This window comes from Tachypleus tridentatus, chromosome 11, assembly GCF_004210375.1.
Source record: "Tachypleus tridentatus isolate NWPU-2018 chromosome 11, ASM421037v1, whole genome shotgun sequence".
Lineage (NCBI taxonomy): Eukaryota > Metazoa > Arthropoda > Merostomata > Xiphosura > Limulidae > Tachypleus > Tachypleus tridentatus.
Window position 1 is genome coordinate 33,797,968 of NC_134835.1, and position 20,236 is coordinate 33,818,203.

Consider the following 20,236-nt stretch of genomic DNA (forward strand, 5'->3'; position numbering starts at 1 on the left):
CTGATAAGTTCACTGACCAGACAGAAAATCTGGCAAAATGACTGACATAAAAATTGACGGACAGAGAAACATTTTGACAAACCTGACTGATAATACCATTCACTGTTGATTTGTTAACCTTATATCCTTGGATAATACCAATCACTGTTGATTTGTTGACCTTATATCCTTGGATAACATCATTCACTGTTGATTTGTTAACCTTATATCCTTGGATAACATCATTCACTGTTGATTTGTTAACCTTATATCCTTGGATAACATCATTCACTGTTGATTTGTTAACCTTCTATTCTTGGATAACACCATACACTGTTGATTTGTTAACCTTATATACTTGGATAACATCATTCACTGTTGATTTGTTAACCTTCTATTCTTGGATAACACCATTCACTGTTGATTTGTTAACCTTCTATTCTTGGATAACATCATTCACTGTTGATTTGTTAGCCTTCTATTCTTGGATAACATCATTCACTGTTGATTTGTTAGCCTACTATTCTTGGATAACATCATTCACTGTTGATTTGTTAACTTTCTATCCTTGGATAACATCATTCACTGTTGATTTGTTAGCCTTCTATTCTTGGATAACACCATTCACTGTTGATTTGTTAACCTTCTATTCTTGGATAACATCATTCACTGTTGATTTGTTAGCCTTCTATTCTTGGATAACATCATTCACTGTTGATTTGTTAACCTTCTATTCTTGGATAACATCATTCACTGTTGATTTGTTAACCTTCTATTCTTGGATAACATCATTCACTGTTGATTTGTTAACCTTCTATTCTTGGATAACACCATTCACCGCTGATTTATTAACCTTCCATTCTTGGATCATAGCAGTCAGTGTTGATTTATTAACCTTCCATTCTTGGATCATAGCAGTCAGTGTTGATTTATTAACCTTCCATTCTTGGATCATAGCAGTCAGTGTTGATTTGTTAACCTTATATCCTTGGATAACATCATTCACTGTTGATTTGTTAGCCTACTATTCTTGGATAACACCATTCACCGCTGATTTATTAACTTTCCATTCTTGGATAATAGCATTCAGTGTTGATTTATTAACCTTCCATTCTTGGATCATAGCAGTCAGTGTTGATTTATTAACCTTTTATTCTTCGAACACAGCTATAAGTGTAGATTAACTTTCTATTATTGAATCAGAGCAATCACCGTTGATTTTATCGAATCTATACATTATTCATGTAATAAACTGACTGTTGGAGCTAATGATTATTTACAGTTTTTAAAGTAGTGGGTTTTCTTGGGAAAACCTTTCATGAATAAAGTATAACTTTAATTTTCTGGTTATTATATGACGGCATAATGAGGTAAGGCTCACTCTTTTTTTAGGAAAAATATACATCAGTAGAACGTGTAGAAAATCGATAAAATGTATAGTTGTGTTATTTCGTTGCAATATGTATTCTAATTTTACCAAGCAAAATCAGAATATATATCCACATAAATGTGTTTTTTCTAAAGGTTTTGTCTGTGTTTTTAAACTAAAAAAACGCCTCCAGCAACCTTGATATTGTGAGCACCTACGTCAGCTTCAAGTCTTACTTATTCATTCATGTTTAACAGAATTCTCAGATCTCAACAAATTGAGCAAATTTTCAGAAAGAGTACAGTTCTATTGAAAAATGAAAACGTATTCAAATATATTTATTGAACGTACAGTTTCTATAAGATATAAAAAATGTGTCACTTCTTATTCACATATAACTACACAGGCAATATTTTGAAAACTAGTTTAAAAAAATGTGATGCTATAAATTTTGCAGAAGATTTTTGTTGTTAAAATTTAACACAAACACTCAGGAATTAACAAACATGTCACTCTTAACATGTCATTTCATTTTCTCTTCATATTCATAAGTAATGGACGGTTTGTTTGTTTTTGAATTTCGAATCCCCATCACACCAAACATGCTCGTTCTTTCAGCTGTTGCGGTGGTATAATGTAAAGGTCAATCCCACTATTTGTTGGTAAAAAATAGCCCAAGAGTTGGGGGAGGGTGTTGATGATTAGCTTTGTTTGTTTTTGTTTAATTTCGCGCGTAGCTACTCGAGGGCTATCTGCGCTAGCCGTTCCTAATTTTGCAGGGTAAGACTAAAGGGAAGGCAGCTAGTCATCACCACCCACCGCCAACTCTTGGGCTACTCTTTTACCAATGAATAGTGGGATTGACCGTCACATTATAATGGCTCAACGGCTGATAGGGCAGGCATGTTTGATGTGACGGGGATTCGAACCCGCAACCCTCAGATTACGACTCGAGTGCCTTAACCACCTGGCCATGCCGGGCCTGATGAGTAGATGTTTTCCCTCTGTTAAATTAGAGACGGCTAGCGCAGATAGCCTTCGCGTAGCTTTGCGCGAATTTCAAAAACAAACAAATAAATGCACATGGAAGGACATGACCAAAAACACTATAATTCTGTCACAGCGTCAGAAAAAAAGAAAAGGAAGAATCGGAAAGTTGCCAAATAAAATGATGAAGGAACAAATAATTGGATATAAATATAGATATAGATAGGTACGTACGTAGTTCACCACGCATACGCTGATATCACATTCGAAGTGGCTTGTCGGAAGTTATGAACACAATTGACAGAACCTTTATTTCCCTTGATATTAAGGTGCACAGTGTTCAACTCCCATTATTCAAAATGATGACGTAAACATGCAAATTATGTCTGGCTTTCCGATCGTAATGCTTCAGAGTTAGACTTGCGTTAATCGATTTACACTACATTAATTTATTATTCTTGATACCCGAATGACGGAGTTTGCAAGCGAGACGGTGACAAAAAATAAAGACGAAATTACTACAAGCTTCTAAAGTAACACAAAGAAAGTGTTTCCCGTGTTAGAATTATCGTCCATGAAAGTGAGTCATTATTGATCTTATAATTCTTGATACACTTTTCATAATACTTGTTTTTGAATTTTGTGCAAAGCTACACGAGGGCTATCTGCGCTAGTTGTTCCTACTTTAGCAGGGTAAAACTAAAAGAAAAGCAGTTGGTCATCACCACCGATCGCGAACTCTTGGGCTACTCTTTTATTAATGACTAGTGGGTTTGACTCTCACATTATAACACTCCCACAGCTGAAAGGGTGAGCATGTTTGGTCTGACAAGGTTTCGAACCTGCGTCCCTCATATTACAAGTCTATAGCTCTAACCACCTGGCCATGTCAGGCCCTTTTTATAGTGAAAGGTAAGTTTAACAAAACGCGTGGTCTGCAAACTGGATGGTAAAGAACTTACAATGGCCCTGCAGAAGTTAGATTCTCTGCAATTGTAGACTCTTTAAAAGTATTTTACAATTAAGAGAATTTATATCGTGGAATGGCCAGATCAATTACCTGATATCAATCCAACTGAAAATTTATGGGCTGAATTACACCGATTAACGAAAGACAACAAGCCAAATACAGAAGATGAACTTTTTGATGTAATCAAAGAAGGATGGCAGTCAATTCTACAATATCTGTAGAAACTAATTGAAAGTATTCCACGTAGATTTAAAGCAGTACTGAAGTCCAAGGGAACGTCGACTAAATATCAAGTTGTGAAACTAGTTTGTGTTATTTTTAGGTTTCATTTTTGTTTGATCATTTTGTACGCTAATTGGAAGATTCAAGAAACTACAGCAGATGTACAACACTTTTTTACGATAAAATGTAACTAAAATCATGAAACGTTTTAGGTACTTATAAAAGCTAGTGTTAAATTTATGATTCGAGTTTATATGTGAACACCCACCCCGAGTAGTTTTACTTTTTTATGTGTAATGAAAGACATAAGAAATTAACAACATTTTCAAGGGGGGACGTTTTACGTCCATCCCCTGTATATATATACATATGTATTATGGATAGTGCATACCACTGTTGTTTTTTTCAGTAGTATGCATGTCGATTGCCCAAATTTAACCATTGTTCACATCCTGCCATACCTCAAGTGGACAATGCCATACCTCAAGTGGACGATGCCATACCTCAAGTGGACGTAACAATTAAAAAAAAAAAAAAACTTTAATTGTAACAAAAGAATGATTGCTTTTAACATTTGTTTAGAAGCCGACCACTACCTTAACAGATAGGGTATCCAACTGACATTAATAAATACTAATATTTATAGTGTGTGTGTGTTTGTGTTTTTTTTCTGATAGCAAAGCCACATCGGGCTATCTGCTGATCCCACCAAAGGGAATCGAACCCCTGATCTTAGAGTTGTAAATCCGTAGACATACCGCTGTACTAGCAGGGGAGGTGCAATTATTATATAATTTTTGTTTTAGACCAAAGCTATCTACTGCGTTCACGGCGGAGAATCGAACTCCAGATGTTATTGTTGTAGCTTCACAGACTTACCGCTGTCCCACCGAGTGGCCGCTAGATGTCTACACTAAAGTAAACACATTAATAACTGATTTAATTTTCAAAACTTGAAAACGAGATCAGGAGTTGTGAAATTCACAAAACTGACATTCTTTTTAACTCATCTGACGATTTGTCAAATAAAATTAACCGTATTTATATCGTGTTAACCTCATAGTATCTTATGAGCAAAACCTGCTTACAAAGGTAATTTGACCTGGCAGTTAGAACAACTTACACTGGTATCACATACATGTATATTGAGGAAGAATACGAAAGATATGTAAGAAGGGCCCTGAACAAAAGTAGTGGTCCAGTTAGTGTTGTATAGACGAACCAGCAGAATCTTTTTATGGGCGTAAAATGTCAATTGTCATCAAATTCTACTTGTATGATATTTTAAAGGAACTCAAATGACATGACGGTGGGGTCATTAATTTCTGAATGCCTCACACATTGAATTCTCATTTAATGACTATAATTCAGTTATTTCTTGCTGTATATACACGATTTTTGTTTATTTAGTTAAAGATCGTCCCTCCTTGTCGCCTTGGAAGGCTTAGCTATCATTAATTGGTTAGCTACTTCCTCCCTTCTTTACCTTCCATCTACACTTATTGGCTAAAGTGAGTGACTCACAATCCGAAAGCCGCCCGTTCGAATCCTCGTATCACCAAGCATGCTCTTCCCTTTTTAGCCTTAGAGGCATTATAGAGTGACGGTTAATCCCATTATATACTGGAAAAGGAATACCCCAAGAAGTGGCGGTGGGTGGTGATGACTAGCTGCTTTCTTGTAGTAATTAAGGATAGCTTGCGAAGATAGCCTTCGAGTAGCAGTGCACATATATTCCAAAGAAACGAGCAATCATTACACATTTCAAAAGTTCCAAACAAAATTGCTAGTTTTAAGCTTCGCTTTGTTTTAAAATTCAGTTCTTGTTGGGTTTGTTTTTGCTGGAACAGTGATAAAAAAATTGGAAAACAAAAGAGTACCTCTATTATAAAATCAACATAATTCATGATGCCGACAAAATTTTGACTGCTTGTAAGAGTAAGTCCAAATTGCCCTTAAAACACGTATCGTATTTCCACCCTTATCATAAGGTTCCTCTTCATCATTCTGAATATAGAGCTCTTTACGTAAGTACTTCTATTGTCCTTCCTATACAACCTACATACAGCTATCAATTTTATATCACCCTAGAGAGGATTGAATATTATTGCCATTCTCGTGGGTTAAGGGCTTCATCGATTCTTCAGATGTAATGAGAACTATAACAGTCATGTTTAAAATAAGTAATACTACAAGGTTATATATTTCCAAGATATCCTATTATTTCCACTACTGTGCAAATATTTTTCCTTTTATTCTTACTAGGTAAAATGCGTCTGTAGAGTGCAGTGTAACTTTTATGTCTCTCTGTGTGTAAATTTAAGCGAATAGCAATATAGCTACTATATCTGCTGGATGATCAAGGTTTGATACTGTACAGAATAGTAGAATAATATGCATTCCTATATTACATTGGACACCACTGTTGTAACATAATGTCATTACCCGTGAGCCTTCTGTTATGCAAATCATATTCAGATTCTATTGACGAGCCGAAGCTGGTAAAGGGAAGTACATTTGCCATGGTAACAAACTTCTTCCAAGCTAATGCGTAAAGTTGCTACGACAACTACTATCTGTTAATTATGGCTAGAAGCAACGATAGGGTACCTGCTCAAGGAGCAAATATGTTGTTCGCAGCCGCAATTGGACAATATGAAAATGTACAATGGACTTAGTAAGATCGGAATGTATGTTAGACACCGAAAGAGGTAAATTTTTGAAATTCAAAAGCCCTTTATTTGACATAGCCAAACCGTTTTGTACAAAATTTTAAAAATGCGTCATAAGAAAAATAATTTAAGAAAGTTCGGATTTCAACTTTCAATTTGCACAACATCATGGCTCTTAGCGCTAGTTCACCTACGTTGGCTTATTCGCAAGAAGGTTGATGGTGAAGGTTCTCGACTTTAAGAGCTGATTTCTTCACGAAAACACCATATAGAGAAAACCTATTTTCGGATTCGAGGCATAAAATGCATATGGTAAAATACTGCTTCACGTATTTTTTGGGTATAAAAGTTACAAGGATGTCCATGTGGGTAATGTTGTGTTCTTGTCCTTTCCAACACTCACGGTAAAGAAGTTGTCGAAAATATTAAGTGACATTATTTATTATTTTACGTAAAATATATTAAAGACCCCATGGATCCCGCATCAACGATCTTAGAATCGACTTAATTTATTATTAGGACAAGAAATAATTTCTACACTATACAATAGATGTTTCGAACTGTAAATCAATCGATAAGAATAACAGTTTTTATAATGAACTATATGTGAAGTAATGACACGTACTAAGAGTTGTGAACCTCCCAACACACACACAATAGCACAATAATGTCTGCGGATTTAAACTGCTAGAATCCCGGTTTTGATACTCGTGGTGAATAGAGCACAAATAGCCCATTGTGTAGCTTTGTGCTTAATTACAAACAAACTTCTATCAGCTTCAGTAAAATAAATCATGCTTTATTTTAAAATTATTGTAGGGTATTGAATTTATAATAATATGCGTATATATTAGTGAAATTAAATAATTTATATCTAAATGAAGTTAAATGAATATACAAAACTGCGAGGAAGGACTACGTTTAAAACAGCAAATCCCGACCTCTAGTAAACTATATCATAACTATAAAATATTGAAGCCATAAACCAAAACATGTTAACATGATTTTTTTTATTTTAAAATACGTCTATTAGTCTTTTTTTTTAACATGTGAGACAGCTTTTGTTGTTACCATTTATTGCTTTAACAACAATATAATTACTATAATCAGCTTGTTAGGTTAAATTATAGTTTAAATTTAATATGCCTAGTTGAGGCCATAAAACTTAACTTCATAAAGTTTGAAAAATGCAATGGAAGGCGCAACATAGTCAGCGACCATTCACATACATTGAATATATTTTAGTGAAATTAAAGAATTTATATCTAAACGAAGTTAAATGAATATACAAAATCATGACTGATAGACGGTGTATCCCACCGCAATCTGGGTCCTACTTCTTCAGTCACCTCCAAAACCTAGGATACATTATATAATCCCACGTTGTAGTTTGTACCTTAGAATCCTTTTTTATATATATATGCAACGTATTTAAACTTTTTTAATTTCATGTTAATGTGTTTTGGTTTATGTATTGAATATTTTATTGTAATAATTAAATCAGTTACAAAGAAGGATAAACTGAAAGAGAGTGTTTAGAAACAGGACAAAATTCCATGTTAATTTTCGTATCAAGAACATCTCGATACAAAGGAATAGGAGAACTGAAGAACTGACTTAAATGTCCTTACCGAGGAATGACGGTCTTCTCCAAACTTACAAGAACCAGATGCTGTCGTAATTGTGTTGTGGATAAAAATATAAAGTCGTATTTTCATAAGCAAGAAACCGATAAACGAAACTGAAGGAAAAGAAAATATGTTTACATATTATCTGCATGTTTGAGTCAGAAGACGGTATTATAACAATCACAGCTAAGGAAACAAGTTAAAAATATACTGCTTACTCGATTTATTTTTTTCCTTTTCTGTTCGACAACAAAGATACTAAACTTTCACTAATGGTTGCTTTTTAAGTTACCTTGAACAACAATGGATGATTCTACCAGTAAAATCTGCAAGAGTTCTCCTTAGTGACGCTCTTAGAGTGTCACGTGAGGTCGACATTTTGGATAATACGGAAAATATCGAACTTCTGGTTTACTATCATGAATGGATTAACAAGATTCCCACTGTCCCTATCTACTATCTAGCGAAACCACAGCCAAGGGAAAGGGCTTGGAGAACCAAGCAACCATTTATACATGCAGTAAAATTGGCCCTGCGTGGCCAAGCGTGTTAAGGCGTTCGACTCGTAATCTGAGGATCGCAGGTTCGAATCCCCGTCGCACCAAACATGCTCGCCCTTTCAGCCGTGGGGGCGTTATAATGTGACGGCCAATCCCACTATTCCTTGGTAAAAGAGTAGCCCAAGAGTTGTCGGTGGTGATGACTAGCTGCCTTCCCTCTAGTCTTGCACTATTAAATTAGGGACGGCTAGCGCAGATAGCCCTACTAGCTGCCTTCCCTCTAGTCTTGCACTATTGAATTAGGGACGGCTGGCGCAGATAGCCCTCGTGTAGCTAAAAAGAAAGAGTAATACTGACGAAACAGAGAGAGAGTTAATAACATTGAGAAGTTTTTACATAAACATTTACGTTCTCGTCCTCGTGACTTCTAGGCCAAAGTCACTTCAGTTTTGCTTCTGTTTTTAAAATGCCTTCAAGGAACTTCGAAACACCCATCATTGAGCACAAGAATGGAATCAACTGCACAAAGCAAATGTATATTAGGTCGACTGCATTCAGTTGACACATTCAAATACCTAAATAGAAGCCAAAATACGAAAGCGACATTAATATTGAAATATCTGTCTTCGTGTGTACGGTAAAATAAACACCCGCATTTTCTCACAAAATTACACGCTAACAAAATGAATACATAACTGATTTGACGACAGGCATATGGAAAAACACAGAATTCATGTTTATTGTTCCACTAATATTTAAATATAAAACTTTATCCAACAGGTATTTGATAAGTTCACGAACTTTCGACGCTACAATCAGGGATTCGATTCCCCGTGGTGAACATGGTGCAGATAACCACTGTATAGCCTTGCACTAAAATAAGCTCAAACAGCAAGTGTTCTTACACACATTCTGTATCGCATTGTTTTTCTGTGTTTGTTGTCTCTACAGTGCTCCCCAGAGGCACAGCGGTATGTTTGCGCAATCACATCACTAAAAAACCGGGTTTCAATACCCGTGGTGGGCATAGCACAGATAGTCCATTGTGTAGTTTTGTGCCTAATTCCATATAACTTAATCAAATGCCTCTACACATTTTAACTGGACATTGCAAGGGAATTAAAAGAGATAACAAATCGAATATTTTCTATGTTCCCTAAGTATAATGTGACTATCCTTTTATATAATCATGTGACAGTAAAAAGGTTTCTTTTACGTTATGATCGGTAAGAACTCTAACTGTACAGTCTTTCACAACAGGTTTATGTATCGACTTTTTTACTAAGCGTGAGGAAGAAAAATTAGAATATAAACAACTTGTACGGGTCTCCCGCTAGTACAGCTGTAACTCTATGGATTTACAACGCTAATATCAGAGGTTTGATTCCCGTCGATGGACTCAGCAGACAGCCTGATGTGGCTTTTCTATCAGAAACACACACACGCAACTTATACATAATTTAGAAATTTTATTTCAGGCTTAAGAAAATTTCATATACCACTTAGTTTTCGAAAAAAATAATACGATTGGAAGAAAAAACAGGTATACTTTAAGGTTTATCTGATTTTTTTCCTCAAACTGCTTAAAGCTTAGGCCCAGCATGACCAGGTAGTTAAGGCACTTGACTTGTAATCCGAGGGTCGCAGGTTCGAATCCCCGTCACACCAAACATACTCATCCTTTCAGCCGTGGACACGTGATAATGTCACGCACAATCCCACTTTTTGTTGATAAAAGAGTAGCCCAAGAGTTAGCGGTGGGTGGTGATAACTAGTTGCCTTCCCTCTAGTCTTACACTACTAAATTAGAGACGGCTAACGCAGATAGCCCTCGTGTAGCTTTGCGCGAAATTCAAAACAAATTAGTCTTATATCTTTAAGAAACAACAGGTTGAAATTTATCAACCGTGCATCGAACGAACGAATTCCATCGTATTGGTACGATACAAAAGATAGTAAGGTTACCTTTAAGTCAATATATTTATGTTTCGTACGATCAAGTCACACAAAGATTTTGAATTTAATACATTCTACCTCTAAGTACGAGCACAATTAATCAGCATACTAAAATGTTCCTCAAAAATTAAATTTACAACTGTTTCTAAGCTGGCGCCCATTTTGCAAAAATTATAAGCAGCTGATATCAACAGAGGGCGCTTTCTGTAGGATATGACGTCATATGGTGGTAATATTTTGCACAACGTGCAAGTCTTCTAACTCGAATTTGTAACCACATTTTACTCCACAAGTTACGTCTTACAATCTTTTTTTTTTATCTAAATCCAATGTGCATATTTACACACGGTGATAAATGTGGATTAATTTAAGTTAATAAAATTAAAATTATTTTTTTCCGTGTGTTTTTAGTGCTTATAACACTCTGCCGAGGTAGGCAGAGCACAGACAGCCCATTGTACAACTATTGGATTAACAACAAACAACTCTTATCGAGGTTTTAACTTCAATTTTACAAATGACCTTATTCAATCATTATTTAGTATTTTGTGAAACGATATATATATCAAAATGCTTCTATACACCGACTTAGCTCAATGTCCCAAACAACTGTTCTTTATTTCATAGGGCCTCACGAGTTCAAACTCTGGGTCATAGGAAGCATATCTCACATCTAAGTAAGGAAGCACTGCTCTTCGCATAACTATCGTGACCTGACATCCTAATATTTCTCGTTAGTGACATATAACTTATAAACACATAACACTACACACACACACACACGCACATACTGGTATTTATAACTTTTCATGTTTTAAAACGCTTTGTTTCACAATTTTTAGTACAGACACAATATGCTTTAATTTTTTCAGAAAAAAATTTAGATACAAATACGTGTCACATAATATAATTTAAAGAGATTACTTCCGCAGATGTTTTTATTTATAAAAAAACAAGCAGTCAGAGTAGATGTTTTTGATAACAAATCATGTATAATTACCATTTCAAAACTGTCAATTTAGAATAGATTTAACAGTTAAAGTTTTGTCCATTTAAAGCAGATTTAACCATTTAAGTTTCTTTTAAATGTTAATAAACACTTAGATCTCTTATAGAATCATACATAAATGAAGACTTGGTCTTACTTTTAGACGGACACCGTCTATTTTTCTTAGCAAGCCTAGCCTTTCCTTTTCCAAGAGATTCTGGAAAGATGACAGCTGTATCACTTCGATTTAGGTATTCTTGAATATTGTCTTTCTCGGTCTCCAACCTTTCATCTGTCTCCTCCTTGATGACAAGTCGTGTCTTTATCTCGTCATCTGTACAGTCCTCATCAGTTCTTGATGAGCTATTTTCACTCTCCTTGTTCAGGGCACTGACAAAATTTGAGGGGGCATTTAATTGTTTTTCGATGACGGATTGTGTACACTCATTGCTATTCCTAACACTCGTATTTAGCGTCAGCTGAAAACTGTTCTTCAAAGAACCATTTTTAGGACTGGGACAGTTTAAAACCTCTTCATTGCTTTGCTCTTGTAAAAAATTCTGAAGGTTCTCAGATTTATCTTTTTGTGCGTCGCTCACTATTTCGTTACATACTGATCCATGGGTAACTGAGTGATCTTCTTTAGGACTCGAGCATTCTAGAACTTCTGGGTGGTGCATTTCGGCTTCTTCTGGCATATCTTCAAGTTCCACTAACAAAACGGGGAAAAAATTAACAAACATATTAAAATACAATTTATTTTCTCTGAAATAAAAAGACGCTATGCTTAGTTTATGGTAGCCTACCTTTAATACACTTTGAGGTAAAACTAAAACGTTAAACGGTGGTTTGTAATTGGTTTCTATGTAACGATGCAATATGGCCACACTTTCTACATGTACACGCAATGCAGTCGCTGAAAATATGATTTACAGCCACCTGAACAACATTTATCTGGTCCATTACCAGCTCTGGATCACATGGCCAGGTATTAGGACACATGATTCGCAATCTGAGGGTTTCGAATTTGAATCTACGCCCCACCAAGCATGTTCGCCCTTTCAATCGTGGAGGCGCTATTATGCAAGGTCAATCCCACTATTTTCCCAAGAGTTGGCGGCGGGTGGTGATGACTGACTGCCTTTCCTCTGGTCTCAAACTCTTGACCAATTCCAGATCAGAAACGAATAGACTTTTCACTAAAGTTTTTTGCCTCAATATTTTCTTGGAAATGATATTATCCGAAACACAGCAAGATGAAGTAAAACTCTCTAGAGTCTAGACCGTAGTGGAACTCGTGTGGGAATATAAAACTATACAAAAAAAATCGCACAAGATACAGAACTGTTGCCATACCACTGTTATTGTCAACCCCGGATTAAGGCATGGGCTTACCGGGTTGAAACCCAGGGCCGCAAGCTGTGACTATTAAATGTATTGCACGTGGAGGTTCTGTCACTAGAAGGCCTCTATAAGTTGAAAAGCCTAGGATCAATAAAAACCTTAATCCTACCGTGGTTATAGTTCTCAGACTGGTCGAACAGAGCTCCCTCCTGTGGTTATAGTTCTCAGACTGGTCAAACAGAGCTCCCTCCTGTGGTTATAGTTCTCAGACTGGTCGAACAGACCTCCCTCCTGTGGTTATAGTTCTCAGACTGGTCGAACGGACCTCCCTACTGTGGTTATAGTTCTCAGACTGGTCGAACAGAGCTCTCTCCTGTAGTTATAGTTCTCAGACTGGTCGAACAGAGCTCCCTCCTGTAGTTATAGTTCTCAGACTGGTCGAACAGAGCTCCCTCCTGTGGTTATAGTTCTCAGACTGGTTGAACAGAGCTCCCTCCTGTGGTTATAGTTCTCAGACTGGTCGAACAGACCTCCCTCCTGTGGTTATAGTTCTCAGACTGGTCGAACAGAGCTCCCTCCTGTTGTTATAGTTCTCAGACTGGTCGAACAGAGCTCCCTCCTGTTGTTATAGTTCTCAGACTGGTCGAACAGAGCTCCTTCCTGTGGTTATAGTTCTCAGACTGGTGGAACAGAGCTCCCTCCTGTGGGTATAGTTCTCAGACTGGTCGAACAGAGCTCCCTCCTGTGGTTATAGTTCTCACAAACTGTACATATCGTATACAAAATAATTCACATTTACAAATATTTTGACCTTCTGAAGGAGCGTGAGCAAATAAATAGACAAGTTTTTATCCACAAAAAAAATTAACGAAAGAATGATAAACTTTAGAAATACTCTGCGAAAAATTCTCGGCACTTCAGGAACGGAAGTTTCAAAATTACACGAGTCTTTGGTGTACTTTAACAAACGGGCAATTAGTTTCCGACCGAGAAACGTGAATGGAATATTTACCGTATTACTTAGAATGTATATAATGGTTCTATTAAGCTTTGTGGTTGCCTTAGATTTCTCCTATCAAGGAAACTTTACATTTCAGATGGTAAACTCTTGTTGTACGATCAGAAGAACTACTGATACCAGCTTGCTAGCTATAAGAGATGAAATTCCTGCGCTGAGTTATCGAGACAGCAATAAAATATTACTAATTCAGCATAAAACGTCAAGCCGCTCGTGTAATTTAAAAACAACTTTTCCGTGAGCTATGCAGAATAAAGTAGATATGAAAGTGATCAATCCCTTCTCCAATATGCCTATTAAGTATTTATGAATACTTTCTTGTCGTGTGATTTAATATTTGTTGTACACAAGGCGTTCAAAAAAAGAAATAGTATTTTCAGCCGCGGCATAACGGCTCATAAGACAGCTCTGAGATTTTGTCGTTGTTGTTTTTTTCAAGTATAAACTTTTAGCTCACAGCTCCATATTTCTCTTGACCTTCTGAGACCAAAACTGTTTCGATTATTGTATTTGACCACGCCCAAGGTTTCAGAGATTAATTTATTCTAATCCTCTATAAAATAATTTTAATTTGAAGTAGGCCTCTAATGAGTAATAAAATAAAATCGGAAACACGCGCGCCCCACAATTGGTATTGTTGGTGCATAAAAATATTGTTAATAAAAAGGAGAAAAAAGTCTCATAAATTAACTTACTCTATTCCTGCTTGAAAGAATTTCAAGTGCCGAGGTTATTGTGAATTCCCTCTTGTTTTACCTTATGTTAGACGTGCGTGAATATATAATGACAAAAGATCTGGTAAGGGAAAAATCAAAATCCATGTTATGTAAGAAGCATAAGATGTTACATGTTTCCATAGTGTTGTAATGTAGATACTGTCTTTCAAAATATGAATACTTTATTAATTGTTATCAGTTTAACTTTGTTTTTCATACCTAGAAAGTGGACTGTAGAAAATTAAGCCTTATTTGTACAATACCTATAAAGCGGAACTGACGTACTAAAGCGTTACTGTTTGTTTGTCGGTTGTTTCTTTTTAATTTCGCGCAAAGCTACACGAAAGCTATCTGCACTAGCCGTCCCTAATTTAGTAGTGTAAGGCTAGATGGAAGGCAGCTAGTCATCACCACCCACCGCCAACTCTTGGACTACTCTTTTACCAACGAATAGTGGGATTGACCATCATATTATAAAGTCTCCACGGCTGAAAAGGCGAGCATCTTTGGTGTGACGGGGATTCGAACCCGCGACCCTCGCATTACGAGTCGAACGCCTTAACCCACCTGGCCATGCCGCGCAACGGGTTACTATTAATTCCGTTTTGTTTTTGTTTCGTTTTTGTTTCTTGAAGAAAAAAAAAAAAAAAAGTCGAATAATAGACAATTACAGATGTTCTGACAGCGAAACACGAAGTGTTTTTATTACATTAGGACCTAGATAAGGAAGAAAGAGCAACGTGAAAATTAACCGAGATAATGTGCTAACATACGTGCTAACCTATCTATGAGGTGTGCAACTGACTATATCTTTGCAGTTTTATCTTGTCCTTGGTGTCATGACGTTCCTCAGACCATTAATTCAATTATTCTTCTGATTAAACCTGTAGATTTACGATTTGATCCTGACCACTATAAACTGAGAACTGCGTTTTAATTATGACTTTAAGAATTCTCTGTAATCTATTGATTATTTATTGTAGTGTATGCTTAATTGTATTATTTTAGTGCTAGGCATCTATTCATAGACGTTTTAATTATAACTTCAATAATTCTCTGTAATCTATTGAATATTTATTGGAGTATATGTTTAATTGTATTATTTTAGTGCTAGGCATCTACTTATACACGTTTTAATTGTGACTTTAATAATTCTCTGTAATCTATTGAATATTTATTGTAGTGTATGCTTACTTGTATTATTTTAGTGCTAGGCATCTACTTATAGACGTTTTAATTGTGACTTTCAGAATTCTCTGTAATCTATTGATTATTTATTGTAGTGTATGTTTAACTGTATTATTTTAGTTCTAGGCATCTATTTATAGATGCCCCACGCTAGTACGGCGGTAAGTCTACGGATTTACAACACAAAAATCAGGGATTCGATTCCCCTCGGTGGGCTCAACAGCCCGATGTAGCTTTGTTATAAGACAAACAAACAAACAATCTATACATAGAAACATTTTCGTTATTACTGTGTTTCCTTTTTATATGAAGATCTAAAAACGAAAATTTTCCTAACCCTATTTGTATTTCCATAAAGCATGAGTTTAGAGCGTTATAAATTTTTCATGTTTAAAAACAAACACAAGTTTGCGAATGGACTAGTTTTATTCTTCACAGAGACTTGGTCAGTGTAGATGGTCAGTATTTCAGAAAAACCGTCGAAGTTCATTCAGTACCTGGGTAAAAATTTTCTCATTGAAGGACAAGAAGGTATTTTTTTATAACCGTTGAGTTTGGCCCAGGTGTTAGCGCTCCACTCACCACTGGGGAGACATAAAACTACGTTTTTTTTTGTTCGAAGTTAAGCTCTCTGTACACTGCTATCACGAGTATCGATTATTTTTGTTGTTGTTTTTTTTAATTTCGCGCAAAGCTACGTGAGGGCTATCTGCGCTAGCCGTCCCTAATTTAGCAGTGTAAGACTAGAGGAAAGGCAGTTAGTCATCATCACCCACCGCCAACTCTTGGGCTACTCTTTTATCAACGGATAGTGGAATTGATCGTCACATTATAACTCTCCAACGGCAGAAAGGGCAAGCGTGTTTGGTCTGACAAGGATTACAACCCGCGACCCTCGTATTACGAGTCGAGTGCCTGGCCATGCCGGGCCTTCACGAGTATCTAAACCCGGTTTCTAGTGTTGCAAATCCGCAGAAATACCGTTGTGTCACTGGGAGAGGGGTTGGTACGACAATAGTTTTTCAGCTGAAATTGAAACTCGCGGGCACGCTCCAGTCCAAAAACAGAAAATGAAAGAACTAAAGTATCTTGGTGCCTTTCAAGAGATGAAAATTGTTGGCTATATCTACATAAGCCTCCCAGTTGCACAGCAGTTGGCAGTGCACAAATAGCTCACTGTATAGCTTTGTGCTTAATTACAGATATAATCGAATGACGAATCAAAATACATCTTAAAAAGCAAAGAATAAAGATATTTTATAATTCATCAAAAATATTCCGTTTTCAATATTACAAAAACTATGTAAAGCTCACTAAACTTTATAAAAATAGCATTTGATAAAAAAAAACATGTATTGAAAAAACATAACAACAAAGACCACAGCAAACGTAGGTAAAAATAACAGCAAAGACCACAGCAAACGTAGGTAAAAATAACAACAAAGACCACAGCAAACGTATGTGCAAATAACAACAAAGACCACAGCAAACGTAGGTAAAAATAACAACAAAGACCACAGCAAACGTATGTGCAAATAACAACAAAGACCACAGCAAACGTATGTGCAAATAACAACAAAGACCACAGCAAACGTATGTGCAAATAACAACAAAGACCACAGCAAACGTAGGTAAAAATAACAACAAAGACCACAGCAAACGTATGTGCAAATAACAACAAAGACCACAGCAAACGTATGTGCAAATAACAACAAAGACCACAGCAAACGTAGGTAAAAATAACAGCAAAGACCACAGCAAACATATGTACAACCTCTACATCCATCAGCCGCTGCTGTTTTCCTGGAAAGAATGAAAACACACGATGGCTGATCCTTTGTCCAGACCATTTTAATGCATTGTGTTATTAGACATTTACCAAAAGAGGACTGACTTTAATTGCGTTCCATTAATGCCCTCCCATTTACCCTCTTGAAATTCTACTCGAGAATAACAAATTCTGCTAGAGAAACGGACACCGATTGGCACTTCAGTTACGTAGCTGTAACAGTGGACAAGAACTCTTCTTTAAACGAGCGACGCAAAGGAGAGTAGTCGCATATATCACTTCAATGTAGTGCAAATAATTTCTTTCTAATGGTAAAGTTACCCGCAAGCAATAGAAATACAACATGTCAAGGAGGCTGTACATACTTCTTTGGCTATACTGCTAATTAAATATATATAAAAATGAAATTTGATACTAGTTAGGGATATCAAAATTTATAAGCCTAACTTGGTCTGTTCAAAAAAAAAAGGCAGAGAGGGAGAAAACAAGAACCTGGAATTTGTTATAATAATCACATTAATACTACACAGACTTTTAGTGAGTAAGAAGAAAAAAAAAACACCCATATAGTCTGTTACATTTAATTTTGTAATATCAAAAATTCACTTTTTGATATTATTACTTGAGAAAATTTAACAGTGCTTTTATTATAATGCTGACAAAAAAAACTTCCACAAAAGTTTCTTTCAACAATGAATTAAAAGCGCTACAACTTTTGAAAAGAATATTGGTTTGTTTTGAATTTCGCGCAGAGCTACTCGAGGGCTATCTGCGCTAGCCACCCCTAATTTTGCAGAGTAAGACTAGAGGGAAAGCAACTAGTCATCACAACCCACCGCCAACTCTTGGGCTACTCTTTTTACCAACGAATAATGGGATTGACCGTCATATTATAAAGTCTCCACGGCTGAAAAGGCGAGCATGTTTGGTGTGACGGGGATTCGAACCCTCGACCCTCGGATTCGAGTCAAGTGCCTTAACCACCTGGCCATGCCGGGGCCTCTGAAGTATACAAGAGAATCCTAACAATCTTAACAGTCACCAAGAGAACAACAGAATAATCCTTATATAACGATAGAGAAATATTAAAACAGTGAAAACAATTCAGAAAGAACAACAAGTTATCGTCAAATAACAACCCGGACACATTCTGTTGTGTTTAGGGCTTGGTTATGATTAACCAGTATTTCGAATTTGTTTGTTTGTTTTTGAATTTCGCAAAAAGCTACTCGAGGGCTATCTGTGCTAGCCGTCCCTAATTTAGCTGTGTAAGACTAGAAGGATGGCAGCTAATCATCACCACCCACCACCAACTCTTGGGCTACTCTTTTATCAACGAATAGTGGGATTGATCGTAACGTTATAGCGCCCCTCAGCTGAAATGGCGAGCATGTTTGGCGCGACGGGGTTGCGAACCCGCGACCCTCAGATTACGAATCGAACGTCTTAACCCACCTGTCCATGCCGAGGCCTAATTTCGTATTTAATTTGATTAATTTCAACATCATTTTACCATACATTTTGGGCCTGGTTAAGGCGCTACCCGTAAACTGAGGATCGTGGGTTCAAATCCCCTTCACACCAAACATCCTCGCCCTTTCAGCCGTGGGGGTTTTATAATGTGACGGTCAATCCCACTATTCGTTGGTAAAAGAGTAGACCCAGCGCAGATAGCCCATGGTAGCTTTGCGTGATGACAAACAAGCAAGTTCCAAGTTTGACTGTGTGGGTATTTGCGCGAAATTCACAAACAAACAACCCATACATTTTAAACGTGGCATTTGAATTTGGCACCTATTCTGCATGTTTAAACTGGCTAATATGCTCGTGTCTTGTTTCTCGAACTACTGCAAACTATTTTTTACTTGGATTAGCCAGTCAAGCTAAACAAAAGAAATTCTATTCTCGCTGTAATAGGTCTTTTACTCTTTTCCATATTACTTCGTGAATAATTTTAAGACACTTTGCATTTGAGTCTTTGTTATGAACTTAGACTTGAATTTGAAGACGTACCAAAGTCCATCCCAAAGCGGATGGACGTGTCAAAGTGCATGCTGAAAGCTGCCAAAGTCAAATAGTCATTCAAGGTTAAGGTCATGAAGGTCAGATAGCAAAGGTAAAGTTAAAACTTAAAAGGGGTTTTTCTGTCTGATTTTCCGTTTTGTTTTTTCATATTTGGAAATAAATTTTAATAATGTTTGTTAGATATTTGTACAGTTCAGGGTTTTTTCCTGACCCGAAATCTGTATCTGAACACAAATGTAACGAACTCTTCATGCTCTAACAAGACACTCAAGCAAGAGATCCACAATGTTTGTTTTGAAAGTTCCCTTTCTAATTATTTTTCACTAAAATACGTGAAAATAACCATCGTGTTTTCTTACGAAGTGGCCCGTCATTCGTTGCTAAAAGAGTAGCCCATGAGTTGGCGGTGGGTGGTGATGACTAGCTGCCTTCCCTCTAGTCTTACACTGGTAAATTAGGGATGGCTAGAGCAGATAGCCCTCGCGTAGCTGTGCGCGAGATTTAAAAAAAAAAAACTTACAAAGTGTACTTCGTAACACAGGCGTCACCATCATAAATCTAATTTTTTTTTTTTGCAATAACGTCACACATTTATCTCGAAGATAAATCGAGTATATGGTTATAAACGTAATCTTCACGTGTAACTGGGTTGGATCAGGTGAATGTTATGAAACGTGCGTTCGAATTTTGGAAACTCAGATTAATATTTCTATTGCACGTTTTTGTTGCTTTTCAAAGGAAAAAAATAACGTAAAAATTGATTTGGATTGAGTTGCATCCAAAGAAAAACGCTTAGAAGTCCGAAAGCATTTTCTTACGAATCAAAGGAAAACATATGTAGTGTTTTTGTTTGTTTTGAATTTCGCGCAAAGCTCTCTGTGCTAG

The 20,236-nt window shown here is 36.5% G+C and overlaps 1 protein-coding gene across 12 annotated transcripts in view; it reads right to left on the reverse strand.

Annotated features, from left to right (window-relative positions):
* The window catches only part of LOC143231894 (uncharacterized), a 137,931-nt gene that overhangs the window by 19,939 nt on the left and 97,756 nt on the right, over positions 1 to 20,236 (reverse strand). For 10 of the 12 annotated variants that reach the window (XM_076466684.1, XM_076466682.1, XM_076466681.1 and 7 more), the window contains one exon: positions 11,429 to 11,983. The exons of 1 other annotated variant lie outside the window; for it this stretch is intronic. In XM_076466684.1, coding sequence (XP_076322799.1) covers positions 11,429 to 11,969 — 541 coding nt within the window. In that variant the 5' untranslated portion in view covers positions 11,970 to 11,983. Of the gene's footprint in view, positions 1 to 11,428; positions 11,984 to 12,784; positions 14,163 to 20,236 lie in introns of those variants that run through there. One more of the 12 variants, XM_076466686.1, reaches the window with a different exon arrangement.